Source organism: Episyrphus balteatus, chromosome 1, assembly GCF_945859705.1.
Source record: "Episyrphus balteatus chromosome 1, idEpiBalt1.1, whole genome shotgun sequence".
Lineage (NCBI taxonomy): Eukaryota > Metazoa > Arthropoda > Insecta > Diptera > Syrphidae > Episyrphus > Episyrphus balteatus.
In genome coordinates this window covers 29,477,489-29,498,126 of record NC_079134.1, presented here as the reverse complement: position 1 = coordinate 29,498,126, position 20,638 = coordinate 29,477,489, and the positions used below count along the sequence as shown (strand labels likewise).

The window sequence follows — 20,638 nt, the reverse complement described above, 5'->3', positions numbered from 1 at the left end:
AGTAAACCTGTATACGCCCCTGTACTAGTCGACGTTTCGATTATGCTTCAGGACTAATATTCGTGTTAAATATATTAAATATATGTTAACCACTAAGTTTTTTTAACTTCTTGGAAATTTGCTTGCCTTTGTTTTTAATGTTTTAAAATGTCTACAATTGAAGTCTTTAAAAAGACTTTCAAGACTTCAATTGTTTAAATTTTAAAATATTAGTATTATTGAAAGTTTAGAAACCCCAATCGTCGACTAGTACGAATTAGAATATATTGAAGAAAGACCTATAGCCCACGAAAAAAAGTAAAATTTATATTTTTTGTTAAATAATAACGATGATAGAGAATGCTAAAAAAGTGGGTCCCGAAATTATGTCTGTCTGTCTATCCACCTGTTAGTGCCTCGAGCTACAGCCTAAACTACTGGAGTGATTTTCTTCAAATTTGGTAGTTAAGGTAATAATTTGGTATAATATTTAAATTAAATATAAATTTATAAAATAAATATTTAAAATTTTTGTTGAAAAAATTAAAAATTGAAAACGGGTTAGTGAAATATTTCGAAAATTTTTTTTTTCGAAAAAAATTACAAATTTTTGTTCCAAAAATTGCTTTTCAAACAAGAAATCAGATGGCTTCATCAATTATAAAAACAGATTTTACATATTTTTTTACATTATCCGAAATATGCTTTAATAAAATCAAATTATAATTTTTCCTAGTTTTTGTTTATAAAAAGTTTATCTTGTGTTAAAGAGTTTTTTCTAACATAAGAGCAAGCGCGTGCGACCCCAGTCGTGCATTTTATTTTTTTAATATTTCTTTTTAATTCAAAATGGAAGCCAAATCCAATCAACAAATTTGTAATGAAAATTATAATGCAGAAATGCTGCTTTAATTAAAGATGAAGAAACTTAATACAATTAAAAAAAAAAAAAAATATTTGAAATTTGAATTATGTCTATTGGGCAAAGAGCTTCCTTATTTAAAAAAAGAAAACAATAAGTTTCTAACTTTTTTTCCTATTAACATCTACCGAAAAGTAACACTATTGATCACATCATTTAGTCAAGCACTCGTTATTTTCGTAGATACTCAATTTGATAGAAAAGTGTCTACGTTAAGAATATGTTTTCTCAATTTAAATATACATAATGTTCTAGATTCCATTGTCTTAAAGATCAACTTAAACAAAATTCCAATGAATATAATTGCCACGCAATATTAAGAAGCCATTAGTTTATTTAAGCCAGAATTGCTTTTTTGGCAGTTAATCTGGCTTTGTTGTGCCGCATAACAACTCTTCATAAGCTTTCTAAAAATATAAAACTCGCTCACTCAAAAGTGTGTCATCACCCATATAAAGCAGAAATCCGGAATAACCTCGCCAATTACAAGACATGCCTTTCCATTTCCACATGCATACCACACTTTCATGTCCTTCAACATGCCAAAACGAATTTTTTTTTAATTTATTACTTAACTATTCAATTGTACCAAATCAGGAAAAAATCCATTAATTTCAAGTAACTGGATCACTTAAGAAAAAAAAACCAACAACACTAACTACAACTCTTAAATAATATCTGGGTAAAATATGTAATCCAACTACAAATTAAACAAAAAAAAATGTTTCAAGTGTAGTTTGTCAACAATGTCACCGTCATACTTTTTTTTCTTTAGTTAATAAGCCAACACTAAAAGACCTTGCCTCAAGTTCAAGTCCATGTGATTGCGCAATCGTGCAGCATCATCAACAACACAACTTCTCGCCGCTTAAAAATCAATGCTACCTAACATGCCCCGCCCTTGCTTGAAAATAAAAACCCGAAGTCAAGAAGAAGAAAGAGGTGCATGAAGGAGGCAAAAATTTATGACGAAGAAAGTATTTTATTTATTTTTCTTTCTTCACCTTACTTCCGTACCAGTCGAAGAGAAATAGCGGAAGATACAGACAAAATATGTATAAAACGGGAAATTCAATACCTTGTGGGTAACTTCTTTCATCTGCCGCTCTGTAATAGCGTTAAACTCACCTTAAACTCTGCTTGAATGTTGTGGGAAGAAATACTTTTATTTTTTCATTTTATTTTTTTTTTACCTGCTGTGTTTAAAGATTCATGTCCGAAATAATTGTCATACAGAAAGTGGCAACCACTTGAAATTAAACGTCAAAATACAAACAAATGTAAACAAGACCAATTGAGAGATGAGACTAATTACATATTCAATTGCTCATTATAATCTGGCGTGGCGATGACTATGACGATGGCGTCGGCAATTTTAATGTCAATTTAATGGCCAAAATTATCTTAAGTGAACATTTGTAAGGTAATTAAATTGGTAAACTACATAAGAAAAAAAAAAACAAGCATAATGATGTGAGATATTCATAAGTGTTAATTAATTAATTAATTAGCTATGCCTATATCGTCGGTTGTTTATTGTTTATGATTGAGAAAATTTATTTGCATATAAAAATTTATTTTTAGCAACAAAAAATTCTTTATACTGACTATTTTTGGGGAAAAAAACTAAAATTGTGTTTACATTCAACAACAAACGAAAGAGTTGATGCTCGAACCTGAAAATTTAATTTTATAATTCGTAAACTTTGATTTTTGAAATTAATATATTAAATCTATTATTTGTTATTTGTACTCCAGTTTGCGGTTAGTCACAAAAGTAAGTATATAGCTCCCACCAGGCATAAAGAATTTCCAGGACCGTTTGGGGAAACCTAAGCATTTAGCACCAATATAGGCAATTTGAAATATGTGGTCGTTCCAATGAAGATAAATCATTAACAAATATACCAAGTACTGGCAGCCTTTTAATTTAATTAATGCATTTACAATTCATGGATAATTGAATTTCAACAACAAAATGCAGTATTGGGTATTCCAAGCATTGTAAGGTCCAAATTCAATGAACTAACCATACGAAGCCGTTTCAGCTCTGCATAAGAAGAGTAATGACGTAAAGTTGAAAACGAATATGAGAAGCCGAGAGTTGAGTTGTCTGCAAAATTGATCATTATTTAGAAGTTTTAGATAAGAGGTCATTTATGAATACAAAAAATAGATTCGGATACAGAACGGAACCCTGCGGAAACATGCAACACAACGGAGAAGGCATTCATCGATATCAAAATTTCGCATTTTCGATAAAAGACCATGATGCCAAAGTCTATCAAATGATTTCGAAATATCAAGCACAATATTCCTTCAAAGAAATGTAAGGATTGGTTCCACTTTTTTGTTGGTCTTTTGCTACAAAAGCAGTACTGCCAGTCATTAAGAAGACTTCGTTCTTCGAGATATTCATGAGAGGATGGATAATCAATATTAGTCTGAACTACTACAAAAACTGACTTCACAAATATTAATAAATATTGAATTCTCTTTTTATGACTCGTTTAAATTTTTGTATTATTTTACTTAAACTATAAAAAATAAGTTTAAAGTACTCTAAAAAAAAACCTATATTTATAAGAACAAAAACGTGCTATTTTAATGTTCACTAAAGTTCTCTGCATAACCAAAACAAAAACAACGAAAAACTTCTGGAAAGACAAATTATTTCTTAGATTGCTGTCATTTTTTCGAAACAATCATTATTCTATTTTTTCAAAAAAAAAAAATTCATAGCTTGTCATTAGAGAACCTTCATTTCAAGTTGCAAAAAAAAATGCACAGAGTTCAAAGTAATCAAAGCCAACAAAAATATTTCAACTACAATGTCTTTCGTATCTATAAATTATACCCTGCAAATTGCATCTACCCGCCATTATTACATCAATTAGATCACAATAATGAATCTACCACCCACAAGAAATAAAAAACCAAGACCCCCAATATACACCTAGAGCTAAATAATCAACCCAACCATAGAAATACCGGCTTAAATCCATATCCATCCATCTAACCACCTCGCAAGCATACAGATATAGTCGATGCCGCATTTGATCCGAATAGTTATGTCTTTTGAAGCCCGCCAACATTTTGAAATCTTTTGCGCCTGCATCTCGTGCAAGTATGACACCATCATCATCATCAAAACAACCATATCTTAAGGTTTTGAATATGAATTTCTATGGAAACTTGAACAAGTGTTTGTCATTCTCTCATTCACCATAGAGACTAGATTTACAACAACAATAATAAACAAAAAAAAAACTATAAGGCGCACGTTATTGACTTAAAAGTTGCAGGTTGGAGGAGGCAAATCATGTTGCAATCTTCGTGTAGTTTGCTCCCTTTTGCAAGGTATTGTGTATCAAAATAGATTGTTGTTATGTGCTGCTGCTACACAACGGTTATTTTTTGTGAGAATTTTGAATTTAATCGTGTTGGCGGCAGCAGTTTATTTAGCAGCCATTTTTAATGTTGTGAAATCACAATATAATTGATGAACTAATTCACAATAAGCTCTTAAATGCAATTTAAATAACGAATCTTTACATTCTCCCCACAAAAAAAAAGTTAGCGAATAAAAAAACAACTCTCAAGACACAAGATAAATGATCGACATTGAGCCTTGAAAAAAATTGGAGTAAAATCTTGACCTTAAAAACACCCATGTTTAGATAAATAAACAGACAGACTTTTTGACGTCTATTGACCTTTATACTAAAACGTCAAAACGCCCTCTAAAACTAGGCATGTTAACGTACATTATACGTGACCATTTGCAAATCTCATTTTTCTTGCCTATACAAATATTATAAAATGTGAAGGTCATTCCCATAGAATTCTAAGACACTCTCGCTAACCTAGTTATTAACCTCAAAAAAGAAAAAAAAAAAGACAGAAAAAAATACTAAACAAATTGTAAAATACCCATTACCATTAATAATAATCCACTTCACAGCAGGTTGAACATTTTTTTTTTTTTTTTTTTTTTTTTAAATTTTGTTTTAAAATAAATTCATTCACGCGTTCACACGATGCAATACAGAAGGCGTTCATATTTTTTTAGTAAGACTTGAAACTTTGAAAGCTTCTAAATTGAATATCTGTGTTTATCATCTCAAACCCGCCCACAAACTATTTTTATTTTTTATGTTTTCAATTAAAGTTTTTATTTACTTTTTTTTGTTTTATAGAAAATGCAATTTATTGACAGCATGAAAACCTATAAGAGTTGTTTATTATGCATTTTGTGAATTGTTATAGGTGCAATAAAATAAGAACATAAATATGTCATTTGAGAGATTAGAGATATACGAGTTTTTTGATGTTACAAGAATTTCGATTGCTTTTAAGCCATTATGTAAATAAATGGCGTAGTTCTTATTGACAATGCGGTAAATGGTGTTGAGATTGAGGTATCCGGAGATAGTTATGTATATAAGTGGGCTATGACAAATCAAACTTTGCCTGTGGACATATTTAATTGAGCTACGAAATATTTTTAGTGCGGAATTGGATCGTGATTTTTGTTTTGACAGTTTACTAATAAACTAAAATTTTTAAAGTGGTTGGTTTTCTCTAAAAAAATGGAAAAGTGTGGGAAAATAAGCTTGTACTAATTCAGGGCCCATCAAAAAATCCGATAGGTGACTTAAAATGTACCCAAAATTCTTCCAAGGACCGTGCGAATTCGGAAGAATAATTGAAATTAAATGAATTTATTGGCGGAGCAGGAAAAGATATATATTAATATGGGGTCTACAAATATTCTTTGTTTCTGTTTAAGAACCTATATTAAAGACCCTATATGTGCCCATGATTATGAAAGTGGACTAAGTCACTTTTTGCATTGTTTAAAGAAAAACTTTCATAATAATTTTCTTATAACGATTTAATTATGTTTCTTTTATGAAATCACTAGAGGAGCAATAAAGAAGTTTATTAACTGCAATTTCGCTTTCAAATAAACTTTACCCCTTAAATAATAATTATTTTAAGGCTAGATTTGAGGCCATTTTTAGGAGTGACTTAGTCCACTTTCATAATTAAGGGCACATATAAAACCCCTTCCTAATGTTACTAAAAATTTTCGATTCTCCGATTGGATAGGTAAATCCCAAATAGACGTACCGGAAGGCATATTTCGTCCAAAGTTAAATTAGATTGAAAAAAATAGCGTGATTTGATTTCATTTTTTTAACGGAATCGATTAAAAATGTTGTTTTCAAGATTTTGAAAATGGTCCATTTCATTAATTTAGAACATTGGTGGCTGCCTGGAATTTTAAGTTTTATTTTTCCATTGATATCTTCTATGTAGGTATGTGTTTTAGTGATAAAAAAAACTCTTATCTCAAAACTAATCAAATACAATTATGAAATTTGGCAAAATACACAACTGCGCATTTCAAACATTTAAGTGTTTTAAGATAATTTAAAATAAAATGCACGACTGGGTCGCACGTACTTGCTCTTGTAGTTCAAAGTATATTTATCTTAAATATCTATTGGAAATTTAAGATTTTGTGAAGAAAAAAAAATAAAAACAAAAAAAAAAATCGAAAGCTAAAAAAATTCAATTTTTAAAATATTTTTTGAAAAACTTTTTTTTTTTAATTTTTTTTACATTTTACACTTCAATACCTATGATGTCTATAAGTTTTGAATAAAATTGACTTATGCTTTGATGAAATATATTAACTTAAAAAACATGTCAATTTTTGAAAAACGGCAACGCCATATTTCCGTTCTCCGCATTTTTTTGAGAAAAACTAAAAACGCAGTTTTGTAAGAATCAATAAGTCTATTAAGTATACCAAATTTAATCAAAATCGTTAGAGCCGTTTTCGAGAAAGTTGCAATACCTCGAAAACGTTATATGGGAGATATGCGTTAAAAAGGAGATATTAAAAAAATAAAAAAAAACTGTCGTAGGGAATAACCTAAAAAGCATCAAGCAAATCCATCCATCCGTTTAGGCCCTATCTCGATGTACAGATGGACGCACAGACGCACAGACCGTCGGACGGCATGACGAAAACCACTTTTTTGATCTTCTCCATCATCGTAATGTTGGTTTTGATTAAAACCTCAAATTTTTTTTTTGTACACGAAACCAATACTTGCCCTATAGAGCAAGTAAAAAAATGATAGCGAGAGTAGTAAAATGAAATGAAATGATTTTTAAAGACACTATACCAGGCAATTAAGAGAACTTTTTTAAAAACTAAATATTCAAATTTTCACTAACAAATTTTATGTGCCTTTCCGAAAATACCAAAATTTAAAAATGAATGGAATTTTGTATTTTTCGAAATGGAACCTTAACCCTAGTTTACGGCACGCAAAATAATGCAATAACCAAACTTGGGGTTCGCGCGAACCCCAAAGCTTTTATGCACCTCTAATTGTTCATTATCAACAATTTGATGCATTGTCTCTTTCTGTTATTGATTAAGGTGACAGTTGCGGTGTCTTTTTATGATAACACGTGTTTGGTTTTGCCAAATCATACCTAATAAAAATTGTTGAAAATAGTCCATTTAAAGTCTTAGGGTTTGCATGAACCCCAAGTTTGGTTTGTGACTTTTTTTCAGAAAAAAATTCCAGAAAATTATATAAAACCGCTTTTATGGAAAAAAGACAAACAACGTAAACAAAAATGAATTTCGTTCACTGAGTTTTCATCCCAGGTCGAAAAAACGATTTAGAAAAAAGTTATAACCATTTAAACATGCGTTGGAGTTCGCACGAACCCCAATCCGTAAAGTAGGGTTAAATGTGTTAGGTAATATATTAAAATAGAACGAAGAAAAACTACCACCTAAAACAAGCGTATTCCACATTAAATTAAGCGGATTTCTGCATATTTTTTTGCCAAGATGACTTTCGTCTTAAATTAAGGGGACAAATTTTCTCAATTTCTTGAATGTTAATTTCTTCACTTAATTTGAGTGGAAAATCATCTAATTTTTAATAAAAAAATAAAAACTGGAGATCCTATTGCAGTATTCCAAGGACAAAAATTTCTCGAATATTTGGTGAAGCAATTACTTTTTTTTTAGAAATTAGTCTTTTTGGGCACTTATTAGCTTTTTTTAGGCAACTGGTATCTTTTTATTTCCATGAGAATTTAAGACTTCTGACCTACTTTACCTCTTTTTTTTCAAAGGCAAATATTATACTATATACATATGTATAGAATCTACAAATTAAGCTTTTAAATGTCTTATTATTCGAAATCTTCAAAAACATAACATAACATCACTCTCAATCCTATCAACATAAAAACATCATACATTTTATGTTAAAGGTTACATATCAGCATCAACAATGACCAGAGAGATCTGAATTATCATGTCCATAATTGGTTGTAATTTACCTCAGATAAATAATAAAATTTCAACCACAACAATAACACAAAAAAATATCGTCTGACAGCTAACATCTTCCAAAACATCTACATCAGAAAAATAAAATTATATAGGTCAATCGTCTGCGATCAGAAGAATATGACTCTCCATAAAGAAAAAAAACATCATCTCAATATTCCCATGGACCATAATATAAGATTCCTTGGTGCATCAACACAAAACAAAATAAAAACAGATAAAAAAATATATATAACAGCCTTGAGTTATGACCAATAACAATTTATACTCCGCTTATGTAACTCACTCAGCTACTGTTTCTGCTATGCTTTGAATGATAAATAATTCACCACAAAAAGAAGCCATCATCGGGATACAAAAATGCATCCAAACAAACTATTAATGCGCTTCGCCTCTAACCCTACTCCAAGACCAGCGCCACCGTATAATGGAAGATGTCACATTAAAATTGTGTATTACAAACGATCCAACAAATGATACCCACAAATGGCACCTACGACAATAATACAAACAGCAGCTATAATACACCATGATATGACAGTGACACCACCACAGCACTAGAGTCTGGAGTCTCATCATCATGGTCGGTTCGGTTGTTGTCAAGACAGCCAGAGACAGTGAGATGATCTCGAAGCTTAGCTGAAACATGAGAATAATGTGTATAGCTCATATCCAGATCAAAAATCCATCAGATGAAGGAAGGGAAACAAGCCGAAGAAGAAACTACGTCTTCTTCAGTTAAACAGCCATCATTCCATAAATCAGATACCACCGACTTGATACGAAATATTGATGTCAGGGATGAGAAAAAAAAAGTATTCAGAACACTCTCAGAACACATTCCAACAAAAAAAAACGTCATTATGACACGGTATTCCACTTCGGTTGAAAGGTGAATGCTTGTCCGAAGAAGCGAACTTGGCCACATATCAAGTGCCAAATAAAATCCACCCATCGCGCAAAATCTGTGTCAGTAGGAGGTAGCGTTCAAAATCCACTGATGCCGAAAATCAAAACCGGATTCCTTTTTTTTGTCTGTTTTGTTCAACTGAACTTGCAGGTTCAGCATTTCGATCGGTCGGTGGGTCATTATTTCCAGAGCGCACACTTGCTTGCGCGTCTTCCAACCATATTTGTCTGTGTTTACGATCAAATAGAAGATCGTGCCAAGTGAAGAAGAGCCAATTCAATGTTCATTGAAGCTCACGATCAGGGCTGGATTTGGGAAGAAGTCGTAGTCAGCCTTGAACTTTTTAATTTAATTTGGGGCTTACAAGTTTTAAGTTGAACTTATTGAGTTCTTAATGAATTTATGGCTTTTCGAGTGAGATTTTCCTATTTCCGAGGAGATTTAATAGTTTCGGCTAAAAACACTCGATTTCGGCTGAGATTTTTAAATTTCCGCTGATATTTCCTAATTTCGGCTGAAATTTTCCAATTTTCGCTGATCGTTCACAATGTCGCTAAAGATTTTCTGATTTCCGATGTTGCTAACGAATTTCCGCCTATATTGCACAAATTCCGTCAGTACCTTTTTCGGCAGAGATTCAACAGTTTCGGTTGAGATTTATCAAATTTCGCTGATATTAACCATTTTCCGCCAAAATTTTCCAATTTGCGCTGATTTAAAATATTTTCCGCTTATATTACCCAAGATGTTTACAATTTTCAGAGACATTTATTAGTTTCCGCTGATATAACGTAATTTCCACCAAGATTATCTAATTTACGCAATATTATCCAATTTCCGCCAAGACTCTCCAATTTCTGCTATTATTCATCTGAGAAAGTCGAGAAATTACGATGAAACATAGGGAAAAAGTATAAAATAAAGATTTTCATTTCTATATAGAAGTGACCAAAAAAGCCCGATTCAACATAAACATTTTTCGCTGTTATTTCCCAAAATTCGGCCAAGAATTAAAATTTCCTCTGATACTTACCAGCTTCCAAAAATATTTCTCAAATTCTTCCGCTGATATTTCCCAATTCTATCCAATTCCGATTTGCAATGATACAAAACATTTTCCACTTAAATTACCCAATTTCCGCCAAGTTTATCAATTTCCGTTTATTTTTACCAGTTTTCGCTCTTATTTCGCAATTTCGGCCAAGAATTAAAATCAAGAATCAATTTCCGCTGGTGTTATCTAACACACTAAAATTTTCGCAGCTATTTATCATTTTTCACTGTTATTTTTTCAATTTCGGTCAAGAACTTCAATTTCCGTTTCATATTTCGCTACATAGCAGCTTCTCAAATTTGTCTCTGTTTTTGCGAGATTTTCCAATTTTCGCTGATATTTAGCCGATTCTGCTGATATTTCCCAATTTCGGTCAAAATTTTCTGATTTGCGCTGAAATAGACCAGTTTCCGCTTATATTCCGTAATTGAAAGTAATATTAACCAATTTCCGCTGGAAGGTCCATGCCACGATAACTACTAATTTCCGCGAAGATATTACAATTTCCGCTGATTTCGCCTGAAATTTTCAAATTTATGCTGATACCTACCCGTTTCCGCTGATATTAGTAGAATTCCGCCAAATCGTTAAAAGGTGATATATGAGTTTCGTCTGATATTTCTTAATTTCGGCCAAGATCTTCCACTTCCGCTGATATTTACCATTGCAATTTAGCACGTGCAACTTATTGGATGGGGCGTGGCAGTGGGCGTTAATTGATTGGATTGATTTTTTTATTTACAATTCGATTTCTATGAAACTAAGAATACCGCCTCTCAACATAACTCTGAACACAGCTTGATCTTCCGGCCCTGGTTCAAATTGCATAATCTGAGGAGGGTTTTCCACCAAATCCTGTGGCAGAGTGCATCTTGCAGCGAGTTATGTCGGCGGTGGCGGTGGTGGTAGGTAGCAACAACGATAAAAGTTGCACCGATCATCGATCAAGTTGAATTCAAAAGCATAATGGTTTTTCAATTGTAACTATATACAGTTGGCTGGAATATGGTTGTTTTTGTTTGGAGTGTCTGATGGTAGCGTTCGTTATACCAATTCCAGTTGACCTTATAACCAAAATGGCAAACGCGAAAACGATGAAAAACAAAATCCGTGCGCCACGTTTTGGTGGAATATCTATACTCGTATAAAAAAAATAAAGATGAACAGGTTCAAAATGTGGTTTTCTATCAGCAAATTGAACTTGTGTCGTCGGTGGCGGTGGAGATGGTTTTTTTAATTGAATGCGCTCTTCTTTAGAATCTTTGGAGGGGTTATGTTGTGATTTTTTTTTCCTAACATTTTTTGTTGTATTTTAAATGAGCGTGACATTAACTTTTTGTTTGTATTTGATAATTTTGATGAACAATGAGTTGCGCGCACAATAACAGTGTCTGGAATGCAGTTACTATTTCCAGTGACATCCGATTGTGAATGTTGAATCTTTTATGCCCATGTATCACGAATATATTATTGATTGTTGCGGTGGTTCTGATGAATTTAGAATGTTAAACTGTGATCAACCTGCGCGCATCTCATCTACTGACCTGTTGACTTTTAACGTTCTAGGTTGTATGACAAAGATCACTGTGATCGATTTTTGTAAAGGAATTGTATCTGGTTTAACATTTGGTTGGTGTGGGAAAATATCAACTGATGATACAATTTCAATCTAAAACATTTCTTATTGCAATCACGGATTTAGTTGAGCAGGGTTAAGACTTATCCTAAAGACAATGTTTGGGGTCCCTTCGCATTCAAATTTTACTACAAAAACTTATGATATTTGCTTGGCATACACCTGTGATATTATTGGACCAATCCATGTAAACTATCATAAATATTCGTAAATCTGTCAATAGGAAGCCATGTTTCATGCGTACGAAATGTATGATATCCAACGGACCAATTCACAGTAATATTTTATTCATACTTCCCAGGAAATCATGTGATACTTTTTTAGCAATCCATGATATTTAATGCAACAATAGAAGAGGTATTGCTTTCTGAAGATTGTTCTTGAAGCTCCAATTTCTGAGACCTATCACAATCTGTGATAATTGTATTATTGAACAAAATTCGTGATACAATAGACTTATGTACTACTTATACATATGTACGTGTTTAGTCAAAGAATTCGTCCACTATACTTATCATAGCGATATTTAACAAATCAATCTATGAATTTATTTTGATCAATCTTAATATCGAAAAAATATCATATTTTAGTGGGAAACCTGTGATAATTATTGAAGTAATCTGTGATATTTTGCAGGTAAACAGATTTCAGCGATCAGTAATACTTAACTTCGAAAATAGAAAAGATAAGGGACCCCTGTGATACTTATTGAAGTAATCCGTGATATTTACTAATTAAACATGTTCCTATTTGAGTGGTCGGTGATACTTAAAGAAGTAGTCCATTACTATTATCGAAACAATCTGTGATAATTAAGAAAACAATCCTTGTGCTTTCTAAAGCAATCGCTATCTGAAAAATCTGTGATACATCAAAGTGTAATACACGGAGTTCTAAACAGCCCAGTCCGTGGTACTTACCAAAGTGATACTCTTGAGAAATCCATGATACATATCGAATAAATCCATGATTTGAGTATGTGCTCTATTCCGGATGTTGACCAGAGAAATCCTCGATATTATCAATAGTACCGAATCTAATTAACCGTTATGCCTACCTGACCAATACATTATAATCTTCAATCTATGATATTTATTGCACCAATCTTATCGAAAAAATCAGTGATACTTATAAAGGAAACCTGTGATACTTATTGAATCAATTCCTGATATCTTTCAGGGAAACTTGTGATATATATTGAAGCGAAAATACTTAGTAGAGTAATCCGTGATACCTGTCAAGTGATACTAAAAAAAAAAAATCTTTCTTGTACTTTCTAAAGTAGCGATACTCATAGACAAATCCGTGATACTTTTCAGGGAAACCTGTGATACATATTAGAAAGTCCAGTTATACTTAAAATAATAGCAATCTGTGATAAACAACAGACAAATCCATAAGACTAACCTGAAAATCCATAAGACTAATAAGAGCAACCTGTGATACTAAAAGATAAGTCTGTGATACAAAAAGAAAAAGACAGTTATGCGTGACGTTTTCTAGAAAAATCCATGATAATTTACTTACCGAAGATATTCGTTATACCTACATGAATAAAGCGTGTTGCTTAGAAAAAAAATCTGTGATACTTACCATTCTGTGATACCCTATAGATATTTATCTAACTATCAACTTATCCATGAAAAAAACACCAAAATAATATTATATTTTTGTTCTTATTTGCAGAACTCACCCTTGCCCAACACAAACGTTCCTCGTCACGCATCACAAGTTCCCGATCATTTGGCACAAACATTAAAGGCTCATCATCATCCTCCTCATCATCCTCAGCGACGGGTGTAAATTTTGATTGTCCCGAAGAATTTGGTTATTATCCGCATCCAAACGATTGCACACAATATTATGTTTGTGTATTCGGTGGTGCATTATTAGAAAGTTGTACTGGTGGCTTAATGTATAGTCATGAATTACAAACATGTGATTGGCCAAGAAATGTTGGTTGTGATATAATTGATGGTGGTGGTGCAAGTTTATCAGTTCCATCATCTGGTGGTGGAGGAGGATCATCATCATATCGTGATGTTACACCAAGAGTACCACAAATCAAACAACAACCACAGCAATCATATCAACAACAGCAACAACAACAACAAATTAATCATCGTGATCGTTTCGGACCAACATATTCCAGTTCAACACCATCAATTCAATCTAAACCAACTATTGTCCAACAATATCAACCTCGCCAACAACAGCAACAACAACATCAACGTGTTATTCAAGCTCAAGTTCAAACATTACCACCACCTCCAGAATTACGAGTTGCACCTAATCCAGTGATAACATCCCGTGGACAACCTAAGCCATTACTTGATTCTCATGAAGATATTGCCAAGGTTTGTTTAGCAAACACTGTCATCTCTTCCACATTCTTTCATGATGTCTATTTTTAGCTTTACGCCGATGCTCATGACACTTTACCACCTGTCGAAGAAGAGGAAAGTGATCGTCAACAACGTGTCTATCGTGGCCAACCTAGCACCGTTGGACAGGTGCAACGTGATCGTGATGGCATCATCCATCAAGCCAGCATCAATGCCATTCCAAATCATGGTAAAATTGGTTCGTTCGCTTATGGCGCACAAATCAATCAATATCGGTAAGTAAAGTTACAAAACAAAATACAAAAATTCCCCCCTTCGTCAATATTATTTCCCTATTCTCCTAATTTATCTTCATTTTCATTTATTTTTCAACCAAAAAAAAAAAATACAAAACAAAAAAAAAACATAAATTCTTTGTCACTCTTTATATTCATGCGACCATAATATATAAATGCGCTTAAGACTTGACCAAGACGTTGACAATTCAATTGACGACGACGTTCAACAAAGACCACGCAGACGACGACGTGAAGTACAAAATGTGACAGCAGTTGACAGTAGCGAGACACCATCAAAATATACAAATCAAACAACGCCATCTACTGTCATCGCAGAGGATAGCACTTTGACAGTTACCGAAGATAACACTGACTCTACAGATGACACAAATGATGACTATGACAGTGTTACGCCTTCAGATTATATCATCGACGACTCTGACACTGACGAATCAGTGCGTTCCACACGTCAACTTCGACCACAATTCAATTCACGCTTAAATCGGTGGCAGCTATCATCTTCAAACTACAGAGCAGTCGATTCTAATCCTTATCAACAACAGAGTTTCTCATTTGGGGCTTTCAATCCGTATCTGGCTCCTCCGCTAAATCCACATTTGAAGGGTATCAAACCAAATCCACTTGACTACAAGCCAAAGAGCCCTTATTCCTACAGTATCAGTGGAACTACCCAATCCCCACTGGAAGCCTATAAGCCTTTTTATCAACCACCGACAAGTCGCCCATCATCTCTCTTCCAACAGCCTGATGTGTTGCCATTTCTTCTCCAAAGTTTGAAAGAAATCCAACAACAAAAGAAGAAGAAACAAGAAGAAGCTGATAACTTTTCCTACTTTCATTTGGGCACTGATCCTGTTCGACCAGTAACGCCATCATCCAAACCGATACCAAGTTCACACTATTCCCAGTTTAGCACTGTTGGAGGATTCTTCAATAACTTTGACAATCAACAATCATACAATTTCAATCCCACTTCTGGCCATCATCATCAGCCAAAAGTTGTGTCCCAGTTTAGCATAGCATCACCAGATATTGAAGTCTCCACCGAGAGTAACTACTTTGAATATAACATTCTTCAAAATCAAAAAATGAAGAGTTACTATTCAACAACTACAACAGCATTTCCACCCACGTCAAACTTCAAAATCGTCTCACCACCAAATCTTTCCAGTGGAACACCAACAAATTACCAATCTCCAACTTCCAATACTCAATCCAGTGTTCAAACTCACCAATTTCACTTTGTCAATCTTACCACAACACCGTATCCTATTTATTCCAAACCAGCTTCAATATCAAGCAATTATAACCTTGGTGACCTAATGTCGAATATCAAGGCCTCAGATATGGAACACATGCAACCGGCTTTGATGAACATGTTCAAGTATTTTAAGCAGACTACAGGTCCAGCGGGACATAGGGAAAAAGTAACGCAATCTCCATTGCATGTTACCACCGAAAATGAAGAGTACGAATATTATGATGAAGAAGAAGATCTAAGGACTAAAAAGCCTACACCAACTACCAAAGCTCCAAAAGGCTATGAAAGCTTTATAAAGAGTATACCTAGTCAATCGTATAAGACTCAAACAAAGTTCACTCTGAAAAACATCAAACCGACAACACCGAAAACGTTACCAGATGATTATTATTATGACGAAGAAGAAGATGATTACCGAATTCGTCATCCACCGTCGGAGAAACCGGTGTACATGCCAAACTCAGAGACAATGCCTCCTCGGCCTGTCATGAATTCAACTTTGCGTTACAAGAGCCCAAATAGCGTTACAGGATTTTATGATGTGACAACTCGACGTCCGGTATTTTCGTCACATTTCCAAAACAATGATGGAATACCTTCATTCATCAACTTTCCTTCAGACATCTTTCAAGACTTACGGATGCAACATCACGTAGTACCAACAACAACTGACAGACCAATAACAACAACAACTTCACCAACAACAACTTCGACTAAAGCTGCAATCACGACAACAACCACTCGACGTCCATACACTTCGACAACAACACGCAAAATCTATACTGTTCGTCCAAATCGAGGACACAACAAGTGGAAGTACAACAAGGCTTCAGAAGCCACAAAAACTGAGCGTAGGAAACAACGACCCCAGACCGTGGTCGTAACGCAGCGCCCTCCTCAACTCAATAAGGAAGTTGTCAACATCGACTCCAACAGGTAGTCAAAGCTAAACATTTTTTAATTTAAAAAAAATTCTGTTTTTTGTTTGTGTATTTGTTGCGTGTCCTGAAAAATAATTTCTGGAATGCCAAAAAAAAAAATATCCCTTCTTCCATGTTATGTACTGTTTGTTTTACCTGAGACCACAAGACTAATGATTGTAAATAGATGAAAAAAAAAAAAATACGTTTTCAAGACCGACTGCTCTCTTTCCAATTTCACTCTCTATGTCTTTTTCTCTTATTTGTTTTTTTCTCTCTTCTCATGTGACTAATTCAGAAAATGAGAAAAAAATAATTACACTCAGACTCAGCATATATATGGCATGAAATCATTGTAAACTATTATTATCCCATTTTTTTGGTCCTTCGAGCCGGATAACCCTTCTAACCCAATACTAATCCACATCCTTTTTTTTTTTTGTTAATTTATTCATTATTCTTTTTCTCTGTACATATTTTTTGTTTTTCTTTTTTTTTATATTCAAAAAAAAAAATAATAACATTGTGTTGTGGAATAACCTTTAACTAAAAAAAAAATATTTATAAAAAAAAAAATTGTAAAAAATTATAAACACAATCAGAGTTGAGTCAAGCTCACAAGCACCACCACCGCAACAATCGGGGAATATTTTCATTTCTCAACAACGACCAAAAATCGTTGAAAATAATAATAATAATCAAAATGGCAATCGAAATTATTATAATACGTCATATGAGACACAACAACAACAACAAAATTATGATCCATATTATTCGGTTTATGATGATGAAATTGATCTGTATAGGGATGTTGAATATAGTAATCAACAACAACAACAGCAGCAGCAACAACAACAGATTCATCAACAACAACAACAACAACCACAACATCAATTGCGCGGTAAGATTCAACAGCAACAAGTGCAGCAGCAGCAACAACAACAACAACAATCTGAACCATTGAGGCCAACCTATCGTCCTGAAATCATAACCTCACCACAACCAGTCCGTGATACTTACATCAGTAAACCACTTCAGAAGCCATTGCAACAGGAGAGTAAGCCATTTGGTAACCAACAATCGTTGATCTACAATTCGGATTATGATGAGGACTTAATTGCACAGGTAGGATATTTATGGTAGACAATTTTATTTAGGTCTCAGAATATCAATTTATTTTATTTTGTGCAAATTCCAAACCACATTTATCGTCGGTGACACGTGAAAAGTGTGTAAGCCCGCAAAGTGTGGAGCAAATTTTATAGGAGATCAAAAACAAGCTAGTATAATGTTTTCAAAGTACCTAAATCGTTTTAAGTTATTGAAATTTTAATCAACATTTGAAATTTGGCAGAAAAAATTAAACACCATTTTAAAAATGTTATGATCCTTTTTTTGTGAAGAAATTGTTCAGAAATTGAAGAGATACGGAATTTTCTCTAATAACACTGGTCAGCAAAATTAACAATTTTTTTGCCACAACAACCAAAATATACTTTACTAATGGTTTGAAGGGTTCTGAATTCGAATTTGAAGTCAGAAATTATTCTTTTAGCCTCCGTTTTAGAAATATTAACTTTATAAATAAAAAACTTTTTCTCTCTATTTTTTTTACTTTAGATTGGAAAAGAATATTTTATGATTTCAAGTTTGTATTCAAAATTTCCAAAAAAGCTTTGAAAAAAATTTAAAAATAAGACGGTGTTACAAAAATGACCTTTTAAAATATACGCGGGCGGAGACCTATCACGTTTTGTAGAGCTAGTCGCACTGATTACGAAACGGTTTTTAAAAAGTCCCTAACACCTCCAAAATCTGGAATTAGTGGCAAAAAACGGTTTTTTTTTTACCTTCACCCATTGAAAAAAATCTAGCTTCGTCGAATAAATATACTTTTCAACAATGTACAAAACAAACGAGGTATTTTTTATGAAAATCAGTTTAAAATTGGATTAGAAAAAAAAAATTTACGATTTCAACCCAGATACAGAAATTCGAACTTTTAGGTATAGAACAAAAATTTTGATTTGGCACGTAGTAGGATAACTTGGGCGCTAGGATTTGATAAAGGGTTTTTGTAGAGGAGTTCAATACAAACATATTTTTCTTTAGGAGGGGGGTCTATCTCCCCCGGCCAAGGTGAGAGGGGCAGTTTTCTAAAAAAAAATTATCAAAATAAAAAAAAATTATTAAAAAACAACGGCAACACTTACAGTAATAAATGATACCATTTTCGAAAGGCAAAATTGTACATTTAATTTAAATTTTTAAATCGATATATTATAACCAATAGTTTTTGAAATAATCGATTTCAAAGTTAAAAATAGGCGAAACAAAATTTTTTTTAAACTCATTTTATACTATTTTTGTCCAGACTGTGAATTTAAATAAAAAAAATTGCTCACATAGAAAACTACCTCAATTGATTCCTTATCGAACAGCGAAAACTATATGTTTCTATGTCTTCTAGTTTTTGAGAAAATTGAAAAATAAAAACAAAAAATATTTTGAAAAAAGAAAAATTTTTCAATTTTCTCAAAAACTAGAAGACATAGAAACATATAGTAAAAATTTGACGAAGCTAGATTTTTTTTAATGGGTGAAGGTCAAAAAAACCGTTGTTTGTCCCTAACTCCAGATTTCGGGTGTGTTAGGGACTTTTTAAATACCGTTTCGTAATCAGTGCGATTAGCTCTACAAAACGTCATAGGTCTCCGCCCGCGTTTATTTTGAGTGTTACACCGTTATTAATAAGAAGATTGATAATCTATTTTTATTACAAAAGTTTTACATAGAAAATTTAAACAACCAATGCACTTTTGTTTACGAGAAATATAAGCAGGAATCTGATACGTAACTCAATATTATTGAAATTTTATATAAATGAATTTAAAAAAAGTGAATAAAATTAAAAACACATTACCTTAACACATTTCCTTAACTATACAAATTGAATTCAAATACAAAAAAAAAAAAATTTGAAGACAATGGCAATACCTACAATATTTAAATACACATTTTTGAAGTGCTAGAATTTCATTATTTCTATCTGTCAAATAAAAAACATTTTTTGAAAAAATGGCCATTAAACTCAGAATTATGAAAAAAAATTATTAAAATTTAAATGACTTTTTTAAACTTTTTTGTATTATCTTTAAAAAAAATTGTGGTCAATATTGTTAGTTAAATTCAGAAGAGGAAAAGTTAATGTAATGTATATTACAGTTATGAAATAAAAAAAATAAAACTTACTTCAATTTCATTGGATTTTTGTTTTTTTTTTTATAAAAATTGAGACCTACAAACCTTCTCTATTTAACCTTCAACAATAAAAGCTATCTATCTTGAACTAAAATAAGTCCTTTTTTTTCAAAAACTTCTATTAAAATTTTTTTTTCAAAATGAAAAACTTTTTATTTTTCTTATAAACTGTAATACATATTGATGTTTTTCTTTTCTGAATTCAAATAACAATAAATATGGCCAAACAAATTTAAAAAATAAACCTATATTGTAGGTATTACGAAATTTTTTTAAAAACAATGTTAAAATTTTTTCAATAATTTTTTTTTTTTCAAACTCTGAGTTTGAGAACCATTTTTTCAAAAACTCTTCACTTTAATTTCAAAAATAGAAATAAGCTTTTAGCTTTTTAAAAATGTCTTTTTAAATAGTGTGGGTATTGCCGTTGGGTTCAATTATTTTTTTTTTTTTTGTCTTTGAAGTCAATTTCTTTTTTTTTTCCTCAAAATATTCAGACAATCTTTTGTTATCATTTAATTTATGAAAATTTTTTTCTTCACAAAAATCTTCAATTTAATTTAAAAAAAACAATACGGTAACAGCGGAAATATTTAACCTGTAGAGGTTAAAGTAGTATTTTGAATTACCGACGTTTGAAAAAATGATCATCAAA

The 20,638-nt window shown here is 32.3% G+C and overlaps 2 protein-coding genes across 6 annotated transcripts in view; one reads left to right on the top strand and one right to left on the bottom strand.

Annotated features, from left to right (window-relative positions):
* Positions 1-12,664, bottom strand: part of LOC129905602 (uncharacterized) — a 494,765-nt gene extending 482,101 nt beyond the window's left edge. The window contains exon 1 of the mRNA XM_055981127.1: positions 12,660-12,664. The gene's annotated coding sequence lies outside the window, so the exon portion shown is untranslated. The remainder of the gene's footprint in view (positions 1-12,659) is intronic.
* LOC129905597 (mucin-2) overlaps positions 1-20,638 on the top strand; it is a 255,531-nt gene that overhangs the window by 215,163 nt on the left and 19,730 nt on the right. For 3 of the 5 annotated variants that reach the window (XM_055981111.1, XM_055981113.1, XM_055981115.1), the window contains exons 2-4: positions 13,584-14,254; positions 14,312-14,517; positions 17,325-17,847. In XM_055981111.1, coding sequence (XP_055837086.1) covers positions 13,584-14,254; positions 14,312-14,517; positions 17,325-17,847 — 1,400 coding nt within the window. Of the gene's footprint in view, positions 1-13,583; positions 14,255-14,311; positions 14,518-14,704; positions 16,920-17,324; positions 17,848-20,638 lie in introns of those variants that run through there. The other 2 variants (XM_055981112.1, XM_055981114.1) reach the window with 2 other exon arrangements.